This window comes from Cavia porcellus, unplaced genomic scaffold (assembly GCF_034190915.1).
Source record: "Cavia porcellus strain 051 isolate PalLab524CR breed Dunkin Hartley unplaced genomic scaffold, mCavPor4.1 scaffold_19, whole genome shotgun sequence".
NCBI lineage: Eukaryota > Metazoa > Chordata > Mammalia > Rodentia > Caviidae > Cavia > Cavia porcellus.
Window position 1 is genome coordinate 6,419,090 of NW_026947502.1, and position 21,243 is coordinate 6,440,332.

The 21,243-nt window shown below is 37.2% G+C and overlaps 1 protein-coding gene across 5 annotated transcripts in view; it reads left to right on the forward strand.

The window, feature by feature from the left end:
• The window catches only part of Sec24a (SEC24 homolog A, COPII coat complex component), an 82,465-nt gene that overhangs the window by 40,061 nt on the left and 21,161 nt on the right, over positions 1-21,243 (forward strand). For 4 of the 5 annotated variants that reach the window (XM_063230664.1, XM_063230667.1, XM_063230666.1 and 1 more), the window contains 9 exons: positions 3,388-3,490; positions 5,465-5,591; positions 9,110-9,219; positions 11,046-11,158; positions 11,921-12,039; positions 16,964-17,019; positions 18,116-18,322; positions 19,574-19,694; positions 20,340-20,498. In XM_063230664.1, the coding sequence (XP_063086734.1) occupies positions 3,388-3,490; positions 5,465-5,591; positions 9,110-9,219; positions 11,046-11,158; positions 11,921-12,039; positions 16,964-17,019; positions 18,116-18,322; positions 19,574-19,694; positions 20,340-20,498 (1,115 nt within the window). Of the gene's footprint in view, positions 1-3,387; positions 3,491-5,464; positions 5,592-9,109; positions 9,220-11,045; positions 11,159-11,920; positions 12,040-16,963; positions 17,025-17,383; positions 18,090-18,115; positions 18,323-19,573; positions 19,695-20,339; positions 20,499-21,243 lie in introns of those variants that run through there. The other variant, XM_063230668.1, reaches the window with a different exon arrangement.

Consider the following 21,243-nt stretch of genomic DNA (forward strand, 5'->3'; position numbering starts at 1 on the left):
TAGAAATAAAAAAAAAAACCTCCAGCCACTGACCCTGGATAAACAAGCTCGGGAGAGATAAATACAGAAGAGAAACAATGCAGTAATCATGTAATATTAGATACAGCTTCAGTGGACATAAAGAAATACCTTCATGACTTCATAGACAAATTTAAAACTACTTCTGATCAAGTGAGGCAAGATATAAAAAGATTAAAGAAATGATAAGCCCCTCCCAAGAGAACACAGATGGAAGAACAGAGGAAATCGGAAAAGGAAGAGAAACCTTTCATGAAGAATATAAACAAAATCTAGAATACATGAAACAGAACCAAAGAGACTACCAGGAAACTAAAAACTCCATTGAAAGCTGCCAAAATGCCTTGACAGAAACTAAAGTCTGCCTTTTGAAACTTGGAAGAGAGATTTGTGGTATATGATCGCGAAAGAAAAGATCTCTTAAAAATAACAAGGAACCAGGAAGAAACAATTCAAAGGCTAGAAGATGACAAGAGGATTTATAACTTAATAAAAAATGTGAGCAAAGTAGCAGGAGTAACTACAAATGAACTACAAAGAATATTCACAGATATAATTAAGGAAAACTTCCCAAGCATAGGAAAAAGAAATGATATCCAGATAAAGGAGGCATACAGAACTCTAGGCACCTGGAAACAGATCAAAACAGATCTACACTCAGACATATAACAATCAAGATTCCAGAAATCCACCACAAGAACAGAACATTAAAAGCAGCCAGAGAAAAGAAGCAGATAACCTACAACGGAAAAATTATATCAAAATAATGACAGACTTATCAACACAAACTCTCAAATCGAGAAGAGCCTGGTGGGGAATAGTCCAGGCCCTGAAAGAAAATAACTTCCAACCAAGACTGATGTACCCAGAAAAACTCTCTCTCAAAATTAATGTAGAAATTAAGATGTTTCCAAGACAAGGAGGAACTGTGGGAGTTCATGGCCACCAACCCAACCCTACAAAAAATACTGAAGGACATTCCAGAGAGAGAGAGAGGAAAAACCAGGATTCTAGCAACAGTGACAGAAAGGCCTCAGTGAACAGGGCAGACAGTGGAATGAAGGAGCAAAGTGGACAAATAATGACAGAAGGATAAAATAGCAGAAACAAGGCAGAGACGGTAAGCTATAATCTTTAATATAGTTAGCCCTGATACACTAACAAAAAAAGAAACACAGGCAGAGTAGACTAGGAGGCAGGATCCGTCGAGATGCTATGAATAGGAGATATACTCAACCTGAAAGAGGGTTAATAAATCCAGACAGGAAACCAGAGAGAAATAGGGATTACTTCTCCAGCAGCCACAGATAGACTGGAAAGCTATGAGACTTTAGGGCAGTGTAGAACTACACAGCTAGAAGGAAGGACAACCTTGTGACTTTAGTAAGTAAAGGAGTACAGCTCAAGATCAAGTCAGGGGAAAAAAGGTTTAGCAACACTCAAGATAGATAACAGGTTGGCCCCCTAATCTAAAAACTAAAAGAGCTAGTGGGGCCCAAAATATACAAAGCACCCTGAGATAGGGAAAAGGGAGGAATTGTCTAAAAAAGGAAGGCAGAGGACATTGTTAATAGTGTATCAGGATTTAAGAGCCACAATAGTCTTATCGCTTTGTTTAGTTTGATTATATTTTGTTCTGGTCTTGTCTGCCCATATTAGATTTGAGGGCACAGACAGCTAACCCAAAAATATCAGGTTATATCATGGTAACTATCCTTAATTTCCTATTAACTTAAACTGAAACCCTGTATTACTTACATTGTCTTACTATGACTGTTCTTATTTGAAGCTGGTTCGCTAGACCACTATTTAGCCTTGACTGATTTCATTCGAATATGATAGTATTAAGTCTGGGAGTGGAGACAACTACTCTGAAAATGACAAGATGTAAAAGATACCCATTCTGGTTTTGATTATTAATTGCTTTCAAGTCCTACAATATCTACAAAAACACAAAGTTGTGTTTTTAATAAAACAGCTATGTAATGTTATGTTCATTATGCCTGATGATGTGGACAATTCTATTGAAAATAACAAGAGAAACCATAGTAATTACTGTAGATCACTTAATGTGGTCCTATATGTCTTTTTCATTTCATGTTTTTCTAGGAATTTATTTTGTTGTCTTGTTTTGATCTGTTTTTCCCTATAATACAGAAAGGATAGATATACATGTAGAGAGTCACACATGGAAAGAATTTCTAAACTATATATGGGAACAGATTATATAATACATGATGTAATGAACGGATGCTCTGAAGAAGAGACACTAAGAAACCCAGTGCTAATTCTGTAGCATTATGATATGAAATCTAGCAATACTGTCATTCACTGTTCAGAGTGATATTAGTGATATTAGTCTAGTCTCTTATGTTCAGTTTCAGCATGTTTAAAGATAAAGACAGCTACTATGAAGAGACTGAGAAACATTATGGTAGACTTATTGATTTCCCCAAAATCAGGTCTTGAAGACCTAAAAAGCCTTCATTATCCTGTAATGATCTGATTAGTTCTATAATGTCCAGTATATATTCAGTGTGTGTGAAGGTGGGGGCAATTATTTGGAAGAAAACTAGAGACAGTAAGGTAGACACTGAAGATCTCCAGTGGACTTTCTTGGAAATCTATGTTTCTTTAAATTGTTTCCTTATAAACTGTTTTGTTTTGCTATGTTTAATCTTACCCCCTTTAGGGTAAGTGTGTAGAACTGATAGACATATTACCAAGTTCTTGGTGGATTGTTGAGCAGAACTGTTTGCAGTGTCATTGTTTGACTATCACTTTGTATGCTTTAATTTTGTAACTCGAGCAACTATTTCTAAGATGACGGTATGTAACTTATCGACTGGTGATTTCTTACTATTTATTTTTCTAAAATTCTGTATTGTTGGGGCTGGGGGTTTAGCTCAGCGGCATAAGCACCTGCCTTGCAAGCAGGCGGTCGTGAGTTCGATCCCCGGTACCAATAAAAATGAAAAAGACAAAAAAAAGAAAAAAGAAATTCTGTGTTGTTTCTACCCTTTATCTGTTTTTTTTTCTTTAAATAAATAAAAAAAAGAATTAGATTTAAATATTTAAATGGGATAAAATTTGAGAGGAGGTATTGGAATGTTTCACCGTAATCTGATTTTTCTTTTTTGTTATTTTGAGATACGGTCTCACTAAGTGGTCCAGGCTGGCCTTAAACTCACTGTGTGGCTCTCAGGCTGGTCATGCTGACCTTAATATAATTCTCCCTCTTCACCTTCCCAAGTGTGCCACCAGACCCAGCTTGATTTAATGTTAAGATGTGCCTCATTTAAATCCTTTGGGTATGTTTGTGAAAATAATAGTAACATTAAGTAACATGTACTTTTTACCTTGATACAGGTTATTTCGATGCACGCTGACTAGCATTCCTCAGACTCAGGCCTTACTGAATAAAGCCAAACTTCCTCTGGGGCTGTTGCTTCATCCTTTCAAAGATCTAGTGGTATGTCTCTCTAGTGAAAATAATTGTCTTATAGAAAGTTAGTAGTGAAGATTTTTTGCAGCAATTCAGGAATCTTGTAGCATTTGAACTGTTTTTAGGAACTTGATGGTTGATAAATTTCCTTTGTGCCCCTTTGTTGTTACACCTGTTCTGTATCCCTTTTATTTTCTTTCTTTTTTTTTTCTTTAGTTTTTTGAGACAGGGTGCGGTATTTAGTTCAGGCAGGACTTCAACTCACTGTGTACAGCCCAGGCTGGCCTCAAGCTCGTGGCAATCCTCCTGCCTCAGCCTTCTGAGTGCTGGGATTACAGGTGTGTACACCATGCCTGGCTTTTCACTATATTTTAGATTGATATTTTTATTCATTTTCAAGACAGGATCTTGCTGCATTGTTCAGGCTGGTACTGAACCAACTCATGGCTATCCTCCTGCCACAGACTTCTGATTGCTGGGATAACAGGTGTATACCACCACGCCAAGCAGTCACTGACAGGTTTCTTTATAATTCAATGAAAAATTTTATTACCAAACACTTCAAAACAACAAAAAATAAGTACGTTATTAAAAAATTCAAGAGGTGCTAAAGAGAATAGGGGTACTGAAAAACAATACATGAACAATACTGTTTTAATATGTTGTAAATTATTTACTTATTGAAGTACTTTACCTGAATGTCCCCATTCTGCCATTCTTGGTATAAAGTTAATTGCCACAGGAAGTTGCCCCATGTCAGTAAATAAAGTAAAAAAGATATAGTCCAAAAGGGTAAAAAATCTGATTTCTTTTGTTCTAAGGCTCTGATATTTGGACATATGTCCACATATACTTTTTTTTTTTTGGTCCGCGTACTCTTGGAGATTAGTGTGTGTTTCCCAAACCAAACTCCACTTGGAGATGAGATTTTATTTTCTTGTGATTTTTGTTTTTTAAACCTTACAGTGCTGTGATCAAAGCTACAGCTGCACGTATTAGGCAGGTGCTCTACCACTGACTTATATGCCTAGCTTTACTGATTTTTGATATGATAGTTTTAGAACTTTTAATATGTAGGGTAAACTTTTTATATGTGTGAGAGAAACCTTTAATGTAATTTAACTTCCTAGCACATCGTTTGTGAGTGCTAGTCGGCCTCGGCATTTCACATCAGAAGCTGTGTAACTAGTTGGGCTCAGTGTGCTACTACAGTGTCACATGCGCATGATCCCAGCACAGCAGGCAGAGGCAGGAGGGTCTTGGGTTTGAGACCAGCCTGCCTGCAGTGTGAAGCCTTGTCCCAAACAGAAAACCCAAACTTTGAAGTAACCTCATTGTATTAGAATCTCATGCCTGTGAACTCTGCTGTCTATCCCAGAAAATACACAGTCTCGGTCTTGTAGTATGTTTAATGAGAAGACAAGTACTTGTTTTAAAGGCAAATTTTAATGCAGATGATGCCAGAGAAAAGTAGGATTTAAAATCAGTACTTTTCAGTTATATATGTTTTTTTGCATGACAGTTGTTTTTTTTTTTTTTTTTTTTTTTTTTTTTTTTTTTTTTTTTTTTTTTTTGCCATTGGAGGTTGAGCCTAGGGCCTTCCCACTGAGCCACATCCCTGGTCTTTTTTTGTTTTTATTGATTTGCTTTTTATTTTGAGACAGGATCTTTCTAAATCACTAAATTGTGTAGGTTGGGATTGAATTTGTGATCTTCCTACCTGACCTCAGTGACCCTTCTGCCTCTGCCCCCCAGAGTGCTGGGATATAGGTGTGTACACCATGCTTGACTTTATGTGGAAATGTTTGGTTTTGTTTTTTGTGGTTCTGGGGATTGAAGTCAGGGCCTCTTGCTTCTAGGCTGTATGGCAGTTTGAATATGTTTTATTCTGTTTTGTTTTCTCCAAAATTATATTGTTCCAGTAGTTACTTAGAAGGGATGGATTAATATTGGTCTTCTCAAATGATCATTGCCTTTAAGAATTTAGTTCTGTTTTTACAGCAATTGCCTGTGGTTACCTCCAGTACAATTGTGAGATGCCGTTCATGCAGGACATACATCAACCCTTTTGTCAGCTTCCTTGATCAGAGGAGATGGAAGTGTAACTTGTGTTACCGAGTCAATGATGGTATGCTGTTTTATTTTACATTCTACTTGCACTGTGGGAAAATCTGATAATAAAAAGTGAGGCAAAAGAAACAGAAAAGAGCTTGTAATCCCAGCTGCTAGGGAGGCTGAGGCAGAAGATCATGACAACACACCAAAGCCCCATCTCAAAAAGAAAAGAATGAAGCAGCCCTGTTAACTTACCTGTGGTCAGCCCTTTTGCACAGAGAAAGCTACCATCACTGACATTTTTCTCTGTGAATTTATACCTGTAAATAAATAATGCTTTTTAAGCAAAACGTGGTATTTTGAGACCACTTTACATTTCTTCTGTTGAGTATATAATGACTGGTGTATTTCATGTCATTACCTGGTTATTAACTTAAATGTTTTTACTTTGAAATAACCTCATATGTTTTCTCTAGGGGAGAGAAGGGAAGCCTGCAGGGCAGCTGCCTAATTCACCCTGCTCTGTGCAGGGAGGTGGCAGTGCTGAAAGCATAAGTGAATGAGGAGGGGACCTTCCTCAGTAATTATTTCATAGCTTTGTTTTTAAATGGTAGCAAAGTTTTATTAAAGCTAGGAAAAGAAACAGACTCTGCAGAGTGAGACTGGGCCAGGTAAAAATGGAGAAGAAGTACACCTGCAGTGGATGACCCTCCAGGGTATGTGTCGCAGTGAGACGTTAGTGTCGTTGGAAGCTCTGAAAGGTTTGCCGTCACTGCTTTGCAGGGTGAGGGCAGCCACCATGCAGGAGAGAACCTGGTGGTAAAAGCTCAGTGACAACTGTCCTTTTTGTATGACTTACTTTTCAGGCTGATAATCAGGGTAGACCATCTGTGGAAAACATCCCAGTTCTCGAGAGAAGTCCACATGCAGGGATTTGGGAATGGTTCTGTGCGTGTGTCCTGGGATTTTTACTTACTTATTTATTTATTTATTTTTTATGTCTTTTTCCTTTTTATCGGTACCGGGAATCAAACTCACGACTGCCTGCTTGCAAGGCAGGTGCTTACACCGCTGAGCTAAATTCCCAGCCCCTAGTTATTTATTTTTTGTTTAAGAGCAGAATATATTTATTGAGAAAAAGAAAGCTTCTGTCTGAGAGAGACAGATGTCCTGTCCTGGGATTTTATGATTAACAGCTTATATATACTTCCCCAGACAGCTGTACCACACCCCAATCTCCTGCCCCATTTCCTTTTGAGAGACAAGTATTCCCATAATTCTGTGTTTTTGGGTTTTTTTTTCTTTCTTTTTGAGACAGGGTCTCGCTTATAACTCAGGCTGGCCTTGAACTCATTGTGTAGCCTAGCTGCCCTTGAACTTGTGGTGATCCTCCTGCTTCAGGCTCCTGAGTGCTGGGGTTACAGGCATGTGCCACCACTCCTGGCCAGTCCCCATAATTCTTTATGGGTGGTGAGGGAGTGGAAGCCACTGTTTTCTGTAACTTCTTTCAGCTGGAAGGGGTTGTAGACCCACTTTCTTGGGGATTGTAATCTCTCCAACTATCTTGGGGTGTTTTAGCTCACTGGCTGGATTGAAGAGAAGAACTTAAAAACCAATGAGAAAAAAAATTAGTGACTGTTGGGCTGTCTGTTCAATGGGAGAAAGAAGCTAACTTGCTATTATATTTGGGATGTAGAACCCAAGTATGAGGAGTGAGTCAGATTTCCATGCTTCTCGTGGAGGCATTACCTGGGCAATAACAGACTCTCTTGTTTTTCTTTACTGACGAAATATCTGCAGTGACTAAATATGGGAAAGAGAAGAAAAGGGGAAATAAACTTCAAACAAGCTATAGGTCTGTGTACCTGAAACCATACATTCCTTTCCTTCATCTTGTAAACTGTTCCTGGTGCCATGAGAGCCACAGATTCCCAGCCCAGACAAGAGAGACGGGGAAGGAAGGGAGAAAACCTTTGTGGCATGTTAGAGAGAGACAAAAAATATGCCCAAAGTGTCTTCCCTGTTCTCCTGGCTAGCTAAGCCAAATCTGTTACCGGGTTTCAGGATGCTGGAGTCTCTTTCTAGAGGTGGTTTCTTAGTTCTTTCTGTTTCAAGCAAAGAAGTGGTCAAAATAAGCACAAAGGGTAGCCATGTTTATTAGAGGTAGGAAGAGAAACAGGCTCTGCAGAGCAAGTTTGGACCAAGTGAAAGTAGGAAAAGTACAACCTACAGTGTGAGAGCGTCCACCAAGTAAGGGAGAACACAGCGCCCCGTTTTATAACCTGTGCTTGGAGAATACTCATTGTCTCACCAATGATTCTCCAAGATCAGAGGTGAAAACGGGTATGCCAGTATTCACGTTAAAATAGGTGTCTGTTTGGAAGGAAATTTCATTAAGAGAAATAAAAAGTAAAAAAAAAGTTGAAATAGAGGAATGTAAAGAGTTTTTAAGGAAAAAAGCAAGATATATATCATACAGGTAAAGATACATATCATACAGGTACAAATTCCATATGATGACATGATATTATGTGTATCTAAAATGTACCAATACAATTAATTAAAAAAAAGATTTTATATTTGTATGTGTTTTTTAAGAGTAGAGAATGAATATAGATTAGAAACATTCTTTTACTCTATAGTAAGTTAGAAAACATATATAGTATGCCTAGTATTAATACATATTAATACTAAGTATTATATAAGCATACAAAATGCATGTTTTGTGTACTTTAACAGTTTGTATGCAAATTTTTGAGTATTTAAAATGAAATTGTGATGTACAAAATGAATTGTGATAAAAGTTAAAAGCCCTTTCATATGCCATAAAAACCCCTATTTCACAAACTGTAGCTCACTCTTTACAGTACAGAGGGCTTTTTTTTTTTTTTTGGTGGCGGTGGTATTGAGGATTTGAACTCAGGGCCCTGTGTATTCTTATTCTAGCACGTACTCTACCACTGAGCTATGTTCCCAGCCTAATACAGAGGGATTTATTTTCTTAAGTTATTAATGGAAAGTAAGGTATCGTGATAACTAATTTAGAAAATACTTAGTGCTAGTGTGTTATAAATACAGTTGATGCAAGATGTACATTTACCTTTTTTCATTTACCTAACTTTCTTGAGATTCAATAATTAATGTCTCATTCATTAATGAAAATCTTAATGAGAAATGGCTTTATCTCTGAAATAGCTTTCAAGGTATGTCTGCACTATACATTTTATGTGTCAAATGTTGATGCCCTTGTATAATAGCAGATCTAGGGAAAAAATTGGTACTTAATGAGAGTTTTTAATACTCTTTTGAAGCTATTTTAGGATAATAGCTTTAGCAAGAATTAAAACAAAATGGATATCAGAAGATGGGAAAAGAGTCATGATTGTAGTTGTAAAAGCAAGGCTGTTGAGTACATGGGAAACTTGAGTAGAATATTTAAAAATATTTAAAAAATGAATTTATCCCATAATACTAAATTACTAATTACTTAATACTAAATAAACTATAAACTCAAGAAAGTGACCAAATGTAAAGAATATTAAATTAATCTTAGTATTGATTAGCTTATCAATATACATTAACTTTATCCAGTTCCTGAAGAATTCATGTACAACCCTTTGACCAGAGTTTATGGAGAACCTCACAGAAGACCTGAAGTTCAAAATGCTACTATTGAGTTTATGGCTCCTTCAGAATACATGGTAAGATTTCACATTTCTATACAGTATACTCATAATACTGGATTTTAAGTAAAACAATATAATAAGTGTTCACAAAATTTTATGCATCTTTTTCATTTGTGGTTTTGGATTTTTGTTGATGGGTACTGGGGATTGAACCTAGGAATTTTGCACTGAGCTATGTCTTCAACTCTGTATATTCTTTATTCTGAGGCGGGATCTTGGGATGTTGCCAGGGCTGGCCTTAAATTTAGACTTTTCCTGTCTATGTCTTTCACATAGATGGGATTACAGGTGTATGCCACTGCACCCAGCAGAATTTATGTTTTAAATTTAGGAAGCATAATATTTGTTCATTATAAAAGTCTTTAGTTTGTATATTAGTATACATTTCCAAAGTGAGAACCTATCTAAAATTCTACTTAAGTTTCTTGGGTGTCTATCAAGAAATTTACAATTTTGTATTTTCTCTGTTACAAGTAATACTGTGAAAAGACCTTCATGCAAGTATTTTTATAAACTTGTGAAAATATCCGAGGTCTTACATTTTAAAAAATACTTATGTTTGAGCTGGGCGTGGTGACATATGCCTGTAATCCCAGCACCCAAGAGATTGAGGCAGGAGGATCCCTGTGAGTTTGAGGCCAGCTTGGGCTACAAAGTGGACTCAAGGCCAGCATGACTACATAGTGAGACCCTGTCTTAAAAAAAATAATTATTTATTGATGTTCAGTGCTTTACATTGTACAGAGCCTGATAAGGACGTCTCTTTCCCTGCTTTTAGTTTTTCTGAGACATTACTCTGCAGTCCACCTGCTCAGCCTCCCAAGTGCTGGGATTACAAGCGTGTGCTACCATGCTTGGCCTGTGGTTTTGTTTAGGCAGTTGGATCTGTTATACCGTGGAATTTATGAGGGATCAGTTTCTTTCACTAGTAAGTTATAATGGAGAAAACATTTTGTAACATTTAAGTGGTTGGTCATAGCTTTCTGCAGCGTGGCTCTTTTGAATTTGCCTTCCTAAGTTCTTTTATCTCCCAGATTTTGCAAAAATGGCTTTCTTTAAATTCACAAACTTACTATAAAAGTTTTTTTTTTTTTATACTATAAAAGTTTTTGCTTCTTCCTAGCTTATTTGCATTTTAGGAATTTGGTAAGTGGTTTCTATACAAACACAGAAAGGTAGCATATTGTGTACCTAACTCACTGTGGTTGATAAATTTACTGAACTGAAAATAAATTGTTAGATTTGGAACTTCACAAAATATATGTGGGGCCTTACATGTTTATGGAATTTAGCTGAAATATATTGGTTAACAGCCTAATTTATCACTTTCATAGGTGTAATTTCCCTAATTGTAAGACAGAGGCTGACATAGAAAAGTCAGAGTAACATAAATACACAGGTTATCAAACAACAATGAAGGAGACAGCTTTGTTAGCACTCTTTAGGCCAAACAGCTGGACATTGTCAGTCCTGCAGGAGACCGATTGTCATGTTTTCCCTTCTTAAAGAGTACCGTCTGTGGAGCACGGCAGCCATAGACTGAGTTTTCTTTCAAGTACGTACATATAAACAGTGTAACGTAACTTTATCTGTCATCGCCAGAGTGTAAATAATATTTATTTTAGGTTTTGTTGTAGGTAGACACAACAAATAAGTTTAAGTTTAATTTTTTTTTTTTTTTAAAAGACAGGGTTTCCCTTTGTAGTTTAGTCTGGCCTTGAACTCTCAGTGATCCTTTAACTCAGCCTCCCGAGTACTGGGGTTACAGGCATGTGCCACCGTGCCCAGGGAGTGTAATCTTGTTAAATGTATTTAATGTGATTCTTTTCTCTTTTCGTCAGTTACGACCACCACAACCTCCAGTGTACCTCTTTGTGTTTGACGTATCTCATAATGCAGTTGAAACTGGATACTTGAATTCAGTTTGCCAGAGTTTGTTAGACAATCTGGATTTGTAAGTGCCTTCATTTAGTTTAAATCTGAAACTAATAGTGTTTGTAAACTGACTCATTTTCAAAATAAACACTAAAGCTGGGAATCTAGCACAGTAGTGTAAGTGCCTGCCTGCCAAGTGCAGGATCATAGGTTTGATCCCCGGTAACAAAAGAAACACTAAAAAAAGGCGATGTAATTATGTTCCAAAAGTCCACTTGAGTCAGTAAATAATGTAAAAGATGTTTGTGCAAAATTTTTAAACAGCTGTGCTATCTAAATCTGTATTACATGTTAGAGTTAGGATATAGTAATGGTTTGAAGGGTTTTTTTTCCTTGTAGTGCTGGGGATGGAACCAGGCTTTGCATGTGCCAGGCAGGTGCTCTACCATTGAACTACAATCCCAGCTCCTGAATCATTTTTTATAAAATAACTAAATTGTCTGTAAAGTTGTGTACATACATACATACATTTGTAACATGTTACTTGCTAAGTAATTATATATACCATTATAGGGAAGTAACAGGTTTTAGATTGCTGTGTTACTGTTTTTCATTGATTACTTAGCTTATGTGTAGTGTTATGCTTATGTGTAGGATATTTGTATGATATTTTTTTTAGGTAAGAACTGGGAGCTTTGGATATAGTTTTATGTTGGACTGTCTCCCTTAATACAAACTAGGTATTTCATGTGTCATTTCACAGATATTTTATTAAAATATATATGAAAACTTTATAAAAGACTCTGTTTTTAAAAATACTCATTTGTATGTTTGATTTTAGGCTTCCTGGCAACACAAGAACAAAAATTGGCTTTGTAACATTTGACAGTACAATTCATTTCTATAGTCTTCAAGAAGGTCTTTCTCAACCTCAGATGCTAGTAATTTCAGATATTGATGGTATGTATTATACATTTAAAATTAGTGAACTGCCTTAGGAATGTTTCATGTTAAAAGTATTTCATGACTGTATGGCAAATTAGAAGTGTATATAAGTCTACTATATAAATGAAAAGCCTGAATATAAAATCATTAGATTTTTGAAGTTGTAAGCATTCTTCAATTCAATCTCCCTTTATAGAAAAGGAAACAAGGTTGTAAAGAAGTGAATTCTGAGGAAACAGACAAGTTAATGTTAGCAATCAGACTAAATTTAATTTTAGCACTCTTCCAATCATTTCATTAGAAAGTACTTGAGAAATGAGGATTTGGCTCAGTGAATTGAGCCTTTTTGCTTAGCATGTCGAAGACATCAGGTTTGATTTCCAGCACCACAGAAGGAAAACAACAAATATATGTATATTTGTTCTTGTTTTTTTTGAGACAAGGTCTCGCTTGGTTATTTAGGCTGGGCTTGAACTCCCCGTGTAGCCCAGGCTTGTCTGGAACTCAGTGATCTTCCTGCCTTAGCCTCTGAGTGCTGGGATTACAAGCTTGTGCCACCATGCATGGTAATGCATATATGTTTAAGGATCGATACGAAAACCCAAAAATTATGTAGAGAGCTCAAAATAAACCCTAACATATATTGTTAATTAACATGTTCTCTGTGCTGCCCACCCCCTTACTTTGGAGACAAAGTTTATATAGAAATATGTAGTTCAGGCTGGCCTTGACCTCTCAGTGCTGAGATTGAGTTAATTAGTTTTGTTTTGACAAGAGTACCAAGACTATTCAATGGGGGAAAAGTTTTTCACCAAATGGTTGTAGGGTAGCTTGACACGCAAAAAAAAAAAAAAATGAAGTTGGATGCTTACCACATCATAAAAAGAAAATTAACCAAAAATGGATTAAAAATCTAAATGTAAGAGCTAAAGGTATAAAACACAGGAGAAAGTCTTTATAACATTGGATTTGGCAGTGATATCCTACATATGATTCCATAAAGAAGGCAGTAAAGAAAAGATAGCTCATTGGATTTTATTAATATTGAAAACTGTCGTATGTCAGAGAACACTATCCACAGTGTAGAAAGCTCACAGAATGAGAAAATATTTGCAAATTGTGTATCACAAATAGGCAGAGAAGATACACAAATGGCCACCAAGACATGGAAAAGTGCTCAGTGTCACCCTCGTTAATGTAACTGCAGGGAGGGACGGATGACTGCTCACTGCTGGAGCAGTTGCCTAGCATGCTCGTGTCCCAGGGTTAACCCTTAGCAGTAGAAAACAAACCAACCCCACAAGAGTGAAGCACTTCATGGCTCTTAGGGTGAAGGAAGGATTAAAGAAAAACACATGGAAAAGAACAAGTGTTGGCACAGTGTGGGAACAGTGCAGCCCTCATGCATTGATGGTAGGAATGGAAAGTGGTGGAGCTGCTGTGGAAATTAGCTGGGCAATTTTCTTTTCTTTCTTTCTTTTTCTTTTTTTTTTTTTTTTGGTGTTTGTGAGAAAAGGTCTCACCATGTAATTTCACGTTGGCCTTAAACTCACTGTGTAGTTCAGTCTCAAATTTGCAGGGATCGTCCTGCTTCAGCCTTCTGAGTGCTAGGATTACAGGTGTGTGCCACCATGCCCAGCTCAGCCTGGCAGTTTTCAAAATTAATGTCAAATTAGCATACGATTTAGTATTGCTACTTGTCATTATACACCCAGAATAATGGAAAGCAGGGATTTGGACAGATAATTAATTATACATTATTCAGAGCAACATTAATTAGAATAGCTGGAAATGGAAGTGCTCTCAGACAGTCATCAGTAGCTGAATAGGTAATTAAAATATAGTACACATAGAGTAATGGAATATTATTCAGCTTTAAACAATGAAATTGTGATACCTGTTACAGAATGGGTGAAATTTTAAGACATTTTGCTGAGCAAAATAAGGTAGACACAAGGATAAATATTGTCTGGTTCTACTTAATCTGAGAGATCCAGATTAAGCAAATTCATAGAGATAGAAAATAAAGTAAGCCCAGCATTTGGGAGGCTGAGGCAGGAGAATTGTTTGCAAATTTGAGACCAGCCTGGGCTACAAAGTGAGGCCAAGGCCAGCCTGAACTGTGCAGTGAGACTCTGTCTCAAAAAGAACCCCCTCCAAAAAAAGAAAGAAAATATAATTGAAAGGATTGAGAGAAAGAGGGTTTTTTTGTGGGATAATGAAAAAGTTCTGAAGATAGGTGATGGGATTGGGAGTATTCTAAATGCCATTGAATTATACACTTAAAAATAGTTAAAAGGGTGAAACTTGTGCATTCTGCATATTTTATCAGAAGATTAGCAAGTGGAGACTTAAAGTATAAACATGTTAGAAGTAAACAGGAGTGAATTTTGGATTAAACAGCAGTTTCTTAGGTACAACATCAATTCCACAGGCAGCAAAGAAAAAATAGATAAGTTGGGGTTTTTTTTTTTTAATCGATACTGGGGAATCAAACTCACGTCTGTGGGTTTGCAAGGCAGGCGCTCATACCGCTGAGCTAAATCCCTAGTCCTAAATTGGGGTTCTTTAAAATCCAAAAGTTTTTACTTGATTATACAGTGAGTCTGTGTCTCCAAAAAAATTTCTTGTGTTTTAATAAATACCATCAATAAAATGAATACCATGAAGACAACTCTCAAATTGGGAGAAAAGTATTTGCAAATTGTATCTGATAAGGGATTTATACCTAGGTTACCTAAAGTAATATAGCAATGAGAAGACAATAGCACGACCTTAGATTTGAACAGTGTTGCTCTACTCGGTACTCAGGGTTCAGTATTCCTGGGAATGAGGTTATCACTTCATGGTATTCTTAGCTTCTGCAGGGCCCTATGTTAAGTGTCTAATACCTTGCACAGAAAATCTGTCAACAGTTCAGTAAGTGCATTACATCCTGAGTTACCAGATAATTGCAAATGAAAAAGCACAGTGAAATGTCACTTCACATCAAGTAGGATGGCTAAAATTAAAGAGTCAGACAACAAGTGTTGGTAGGGATATGGAGAAATTGGAACCCTCATGGACTGCAACTGCAAGAGGAACGGGAAACAGTGTGGCGGTTCCTCGGGAACTTAAACAGAGTTTGTGGATGGCCTAGTGATTCTCCTCAAAAGAACAGCAGAATGTGGTTTAGTCCTACAGTACAACACTGTTCTGCAGTGAAAAAGAAAGGAGTACTGATGAACCTTGAAAACATGCTAGTGTACAAGCCAGTTAGTTACAAAAGACCACGTCCAGTTTGGGTCTCCTCATATGAAATATACAGAATGTGTAACTCCATGGGAACAGAAAGTGGATTAGTTGTCAAGAACTTGGAGTAGGAAAGAGAAACTGGGAGTAACTATTAGTCATTCTGGAGCTGCTTTTGGAGATGATAATAGAGATCTGGAATTATATAATGATGATGATTGTATAACTGTGAATGTATAATAAAATCACTAAAATATACTTTTCATTTCTGCAATGGGTCTTGCACCTGTTGGGCAATTGCTCTACCACAAAGCTCACCTCAGTCTGGAACTGTATTCTTTCGTTTATTTATGGTTGTATTTTGAGACAGGATCTCCAAGTTCAGGCTGGTCTTAAACTTACTTATGTAACCCTTCCTGGGCTTGAACTCAGAGCAGTATTCCTGCCGCAGCCTCCTGAATGTTGGGGTTATAGGCATGTACCGCCATGCCTGGCTGTAGATCTGAACTCTTTCAGGGTGAATTTTATGATACGTTAGTTATAGCTTAATGAAGCTGCTATAACTACTTCAAAGACAAAAAGATTTTGAAGAGTAGATGCTAGAGTTTTATATGACAGTTAAACATTTAATGTTTCAAATTATTTATTGAAGTTTAACAAACTTAAACCTTATTTTTGCATAAGGAAAATTATATAGAAATATAGAAAATAGTTTTCCTTATAATTCTCTACTATTCATGTTCTCTTCTCTCTTTTTTCCCATCTAAGGAAAGGAATGTAATTGTTAAATCAGAATAAATGTGAATTCTGCGTGCCTCCCCTATAGTGGTCCATTTGCACACATCCTGATGTTCTTGATTTTGTCCTGCATAAAGGTTTTGGTGCAGACCTTTTGTTTTATTATTTGTGGTGCTGGGAACCAAACTCAGGGTACTGCATTTGCTAGGCGAGTGCATTGCCAGTTGAGCTACACCCCCAGCCCCTGTGTGGGCCTTCTTTATGAGAAAACATCAGAGTTTGAGTGACAGAGGTATGGGTGAATTGTGTTACTTCTGTATAAAGATGGAATTTTTTTTTTTTCTTTTTGTGTTTTTGAGGCAGGGTTTCACTGTGCAGTTCAGGTTGACTATGATCTCACTTTGTGGCCCAGGCTGGCCTTGAACTCACGAGATCACCTGCCTCAGCCTCCTGAGTGCTGGGATTACAGGCATGTGCCATAATACCCTGATTTTTGTTTTGTTTTGAGGTAGGGTCTCATTACGTAGTTCAGGCTGGCCCTGAACTCTCAGTGATCCTCCTGCCTCAGCTTCCTGAGTGCTAGGTCACAGACATGCACCCCCATGCCCAGAAAGATATGTAGTTTTTGTGTGTCATGTTAGCTTCCTTTTTTTAAATGCCAAGAGTACGTTTTTGGTTGGTTTGCCAAATGAAGACAAAGCAAGATGCCAAGTGGTTGTTTTTAAGAAGCAAAATACTTGCACAGACTTTGCCAAGTTCTGCTTTCTGATTGGAAGGCTGTTTCTGTTACATAAGTTTGCAGACAATAAGCAGAAACCCTGAATCCCTGTTGCTTTGGTGGCTCCGTGGGTGTGCGGAGATGGTACATAGGGCTGTGCTTGTGGGGGAAACAGCTTTCCTTTCAAGGGTGGGGTTAACTGCATCAGTGTCACGTGTTTTGTTTAAAATAAGTTTTCCCTTGTTCTTTCAGATGTTTTTATACCTATGCCAGAAAACTTACTGGTAAATTTAAATGAAAGTAAAGAGGTAAGGCACGTTTTCTATCTGCCATATTTAATTGAAACACTGAAAACATCTTTTTGAAATGCACTTTGAGTAACATTTTGCTTTTTTCTTTGACAGTTTTAAGATTTGTAGCATTTTATATTTGCTCTTAGTTGAAGTTCATTTTGGTGAATAGCTGTCAAGTTGCAGTCATTTTTAAGTCTAATGCAGGCAGTTATAGTAGGATAGAAGACAAGGCTGTTCCAGAAGGAGGAACTCCAGGAAGAAGGCTGTCTGGCCTGCGGTCTGGGAAGTTGGGAGGGTCACTGAGATAACGTTTCTGGTCACCACACAGACGCACATTAGTTGGGCTGCTCTCAGTGCCCTTTGCTTTTCTGATTCACAGAGCGTCTGTCACTGGGGTCAGTTCAGAAGAAACTCTTATTCCCTGCCTGGAAAATGCCATGCCATAATACAGTGAGAGGTGAACAGAACGTGTCGGAGGGGTGTCGTCTACCCTGTACATGCATATATGCCGTAGGGGGACATTTTAATTAGCAAGTCTGTGGTCTCTGCTGTTGGCATTGGTCGCTGTGCCGTAGTGTAAAGTATTTCTTCCCCATTAATTCTCTTTATTTGTACAACCTAACCTGAATAGGTAGTTGGGTTTTAATTTTGTTTTTGTTTTTGTTTTTTTTTTTTTTTTTGTAATGATACTGCTAGTTGGCAAAGTTACTGAATATCTTAGATTTTTGTAATAGGGAAGAGTTAAACTCACTTTGAGAGTTAACCAAATAAAGCATGTAGAGGTGATGGAGAAAGCTGTATTTCATACCATTTAAGTATATCAAATTTCTAAGCTGTGATAGTTTTTGGATAAAGTTTGGACTTATAGTCTTGCTGGACTGCTGCATGTACAAGAATTATAAGACCCCAATTTTGATGTCTTGCTTGCCAGTTTATATGGTTGACTTATAATGGCTTTCTTGTCATTTGACCAACTTCATTGTTGACTGTAGTGTCTGTAGATTCTCTGACCATCATAACTCACTGTCTTGTCTCCTGTATTAGATACTGCTTTATTGTGGAGGAAAATTCAATTGTAACACTCTTGGATTTTCTTGCTTTATTTTACAAGCTTGTCCAAGGTTTACTGAAAACTTTGCCGCAAATGTTTACCAAGTCTCTGGAGACCCAGAGTGCCTTGGGTCCTGCACTTCAGGCTGCCTTTAAGCTAATGGCCCCAACTGGTGGTCGGATATCTGTCTTTCAAACACAGCTCCCAACTCTTGGAGTGGGAGCCCTGAAACCACGAGAAGAGCCCAACCAAAGGTCGTCTGCTAAGGTTAGGAGCTGCCAAGTGTGTGACAAGATGTACGCTGGTGCTTTCTGTCCCTTTAATCTCAGAGCTTGTTTTTATAGAATTTATTTTTCAGTTGTGGGAAAGAGGGAAAATAGGGAACTAGATAAAGAATTTCACTTTTTTGTTTTGTTTTATTTTGCAGTGCTGGGATGGAACCCAGTGCATACTACGCCAGTGCTCTACCCCAGAGCTGTATGCCTAGTCTCAGTGTTTCACTTTTGTGTAGACATACCTATTTTATTACATTTTTCTTTGTGTGATTCACCCTGTCTCTTATCAGGCCACTGGCAATCCAGCTGGCTTTGATGAGAAACTCTAGGAGTCTAAGAGGATATGCTTTGCTAAGGACAAAGGAGAACCTAATTAGCTAGGAATTGTCATAATTTGTTTTGTTGACAACCACAGTTTACTTTTGAGTACCTTGTGTGCATTGACTATTAAGACCTTGAGACCAATATTTCCCAAAAGTGAGTGAGAAGGCAGTATACTATCCTGGTTCTATCACTCCTGTAATCAGCTGCCTGAGATCTACTGCTTATTAGATGTGTGGACTTGAATAGTTACTTAATTTCTTTGATCCTTTATTTTGGTTTATGTAAAGTAAAAATAATGGTAATATTTCTTAGAGTAGTTGAAAGGACATTTTATATTGCATATGAATTGCATAGCATATTAAGCATTTTAGTTATAATTGTTGTTACCTATTACAATATTAGTATAATAGAAGTATTTCTTTTGTGTAAAAGAACAATAGCAGCAAAGAAAAAACCCTAAAAATTTTTTTATTCTCTTTTTTCCCCATAGATACTGGGGATTGAACACATGGCCTTTAAGCTAAGCTACATCCCCAGCTGTTTTTAAACATTTTTTTTGAGACAGGGTCTTCAGAAGTTTCCTAGGCTAGAACTTTCGATTTTCCTGCCTTAATGTCCCTGAGAGCTGGGATTGCCTGTGTGTGGCTCCTGCTCTCTGTCACAGTGGTGGGTATTGAATATAGGGCTGTATTCGTGAGTGTTCTATCACTGAACTGTGTATTCCCACCCCTGAATGTTTCAGAAAATCCTTAAGTGTAGTACAAATCTCATAATGAAAAATCCAATTGTAAACAAAAGCTTTGTGAAGAATGTCCAAAGATAATTGTTTTTAACACCTTAGTTTATATAGATGTGTATTTATATTTTTGATAATGTAGTGATTTTAAAAAAATTCTCCTTTGTAATTTATCATTAATAGGAAATACACCTGACACCATCCACTGACTTCTATAAGAAATTAGCCTTGGACTGTTCTGGTCAGCAGGTAGCTGTTGATTTGTTTCTTCTCAGTGGACAATATTCTGATTTAGCTTCATTAGGTAAGTGCTTCCTAATGACTTTTTAAAAAAAATCAAAATGATACTTACATGATAGTATCATAAGTAAAGGACAAAGTGAAAGATTTTAAAAAGTTTTTAAAAAGTAAAAGAATTTTTATTCCTTTGGGAGAGTGAATCAGTTTTTTTTTTTAAAAAACAACTTCTGTATTGAACTGGGATATTGCTGTGTTGTCAAGGCTAGTCTAAGTGGTCATCACATCTCAGCCTCCCAAATAGCTGCACTTGCAGACATGTGCTACTATGTCCAGCTAACAGGTTTTGTTTTATTCTGTTAATAGTGCTGAAGATTGAACCCAGGGCCTTTATAGTGGGCAAGCACTTTACCAGCCAAACCATGTCTCCAGCCCTTAATCATTCACATTAATGCATTCTAAACCGTAGAGTCTTCTCTAATTTAGGAGAAGAGAAATAGAAAAATTTCTGTATTACTGTTTAAAGGAATAGGATATTCTTTTTAACAGTATCTTTAAAAAGACAAAACCTTGAGTCAAATTACTGCAGTTACTTCGGCATAATAAAAGGTGAAAGGTTTATACCATTTGAAGAGAATTTGGAATCTGATATAGTGTTAAGCAGTTCAGTAGTGTGTGTCCTATTTAAAAAGGAGTGTGTATTCTCTTCCAGGGTGTATTTCTCGGTACTCAGCAGGCAGTGTCTATTACTATCCATCATACCATCATCAGCAGAATCCTGTTCAGGTGCAGAAATTGCAAAAGGAGCTGCAGAGGTACCTCACTCGGAAGATTGGTTTTGAGGCAGTCATGAGGATACGGTGTACCAAAGGTAGAGAGGTCTTTGCTTTTAATGTGGGATAATATTGTTTTTCATATCAATAAATGTACATCTTTTCATCTAGCCTTATTTCTAAAATTTGCTTTTTTAAGATAACTTTGCTGATTATAGAATATGTAATTATAAAGAGATAAATAAGAGAGAATAAACACTATTAAAAAATAGGGACTGAGCCAGGCATGGTGGTGCATGCCTGTAATTCCAGCACTCGAGAGGCTGAGGCAGGAGAATTGCTGTGATTCATGAGAATTGCTGTGCAGCCTAAACTACATAGTTAAACCCTGTGTCAAAAAAAAAAAAAAAAAAAAGACCAAAAAAACCCCCAAATAAAGACCATATTCTGAAGAAGAATGAAACTGTTGCCAGATGTGGTGGTGTACACCTATAATTCTGGCACTTGGGAGACTGTGGCGGGAGGATTGCTCTGAGTTTGAGGCCAACCTGGGCTCCATAGTGAGTTAAAGGCCATCTTGAATTACGTGACAATATCCTGTCTCAAAAAACCGAAAGCAAAAAACTGTTACTGATGGATTTTTATTCTACCTATCGAGCATTAGATTGTTTTTGTTTTCCCTGGAGATGAGGTCTTACTAGGTGTCCCATACTGGTCTTGAATTCCCCTCAGCTTCACAAATAGCTGGGGATACAGATACATATCACCACAGCTGACCTGATTATTTTAATGGAACAATTATTTTATTGATTGCTCCGGCTTTTGTGTGTGTGTGTGTGTGTG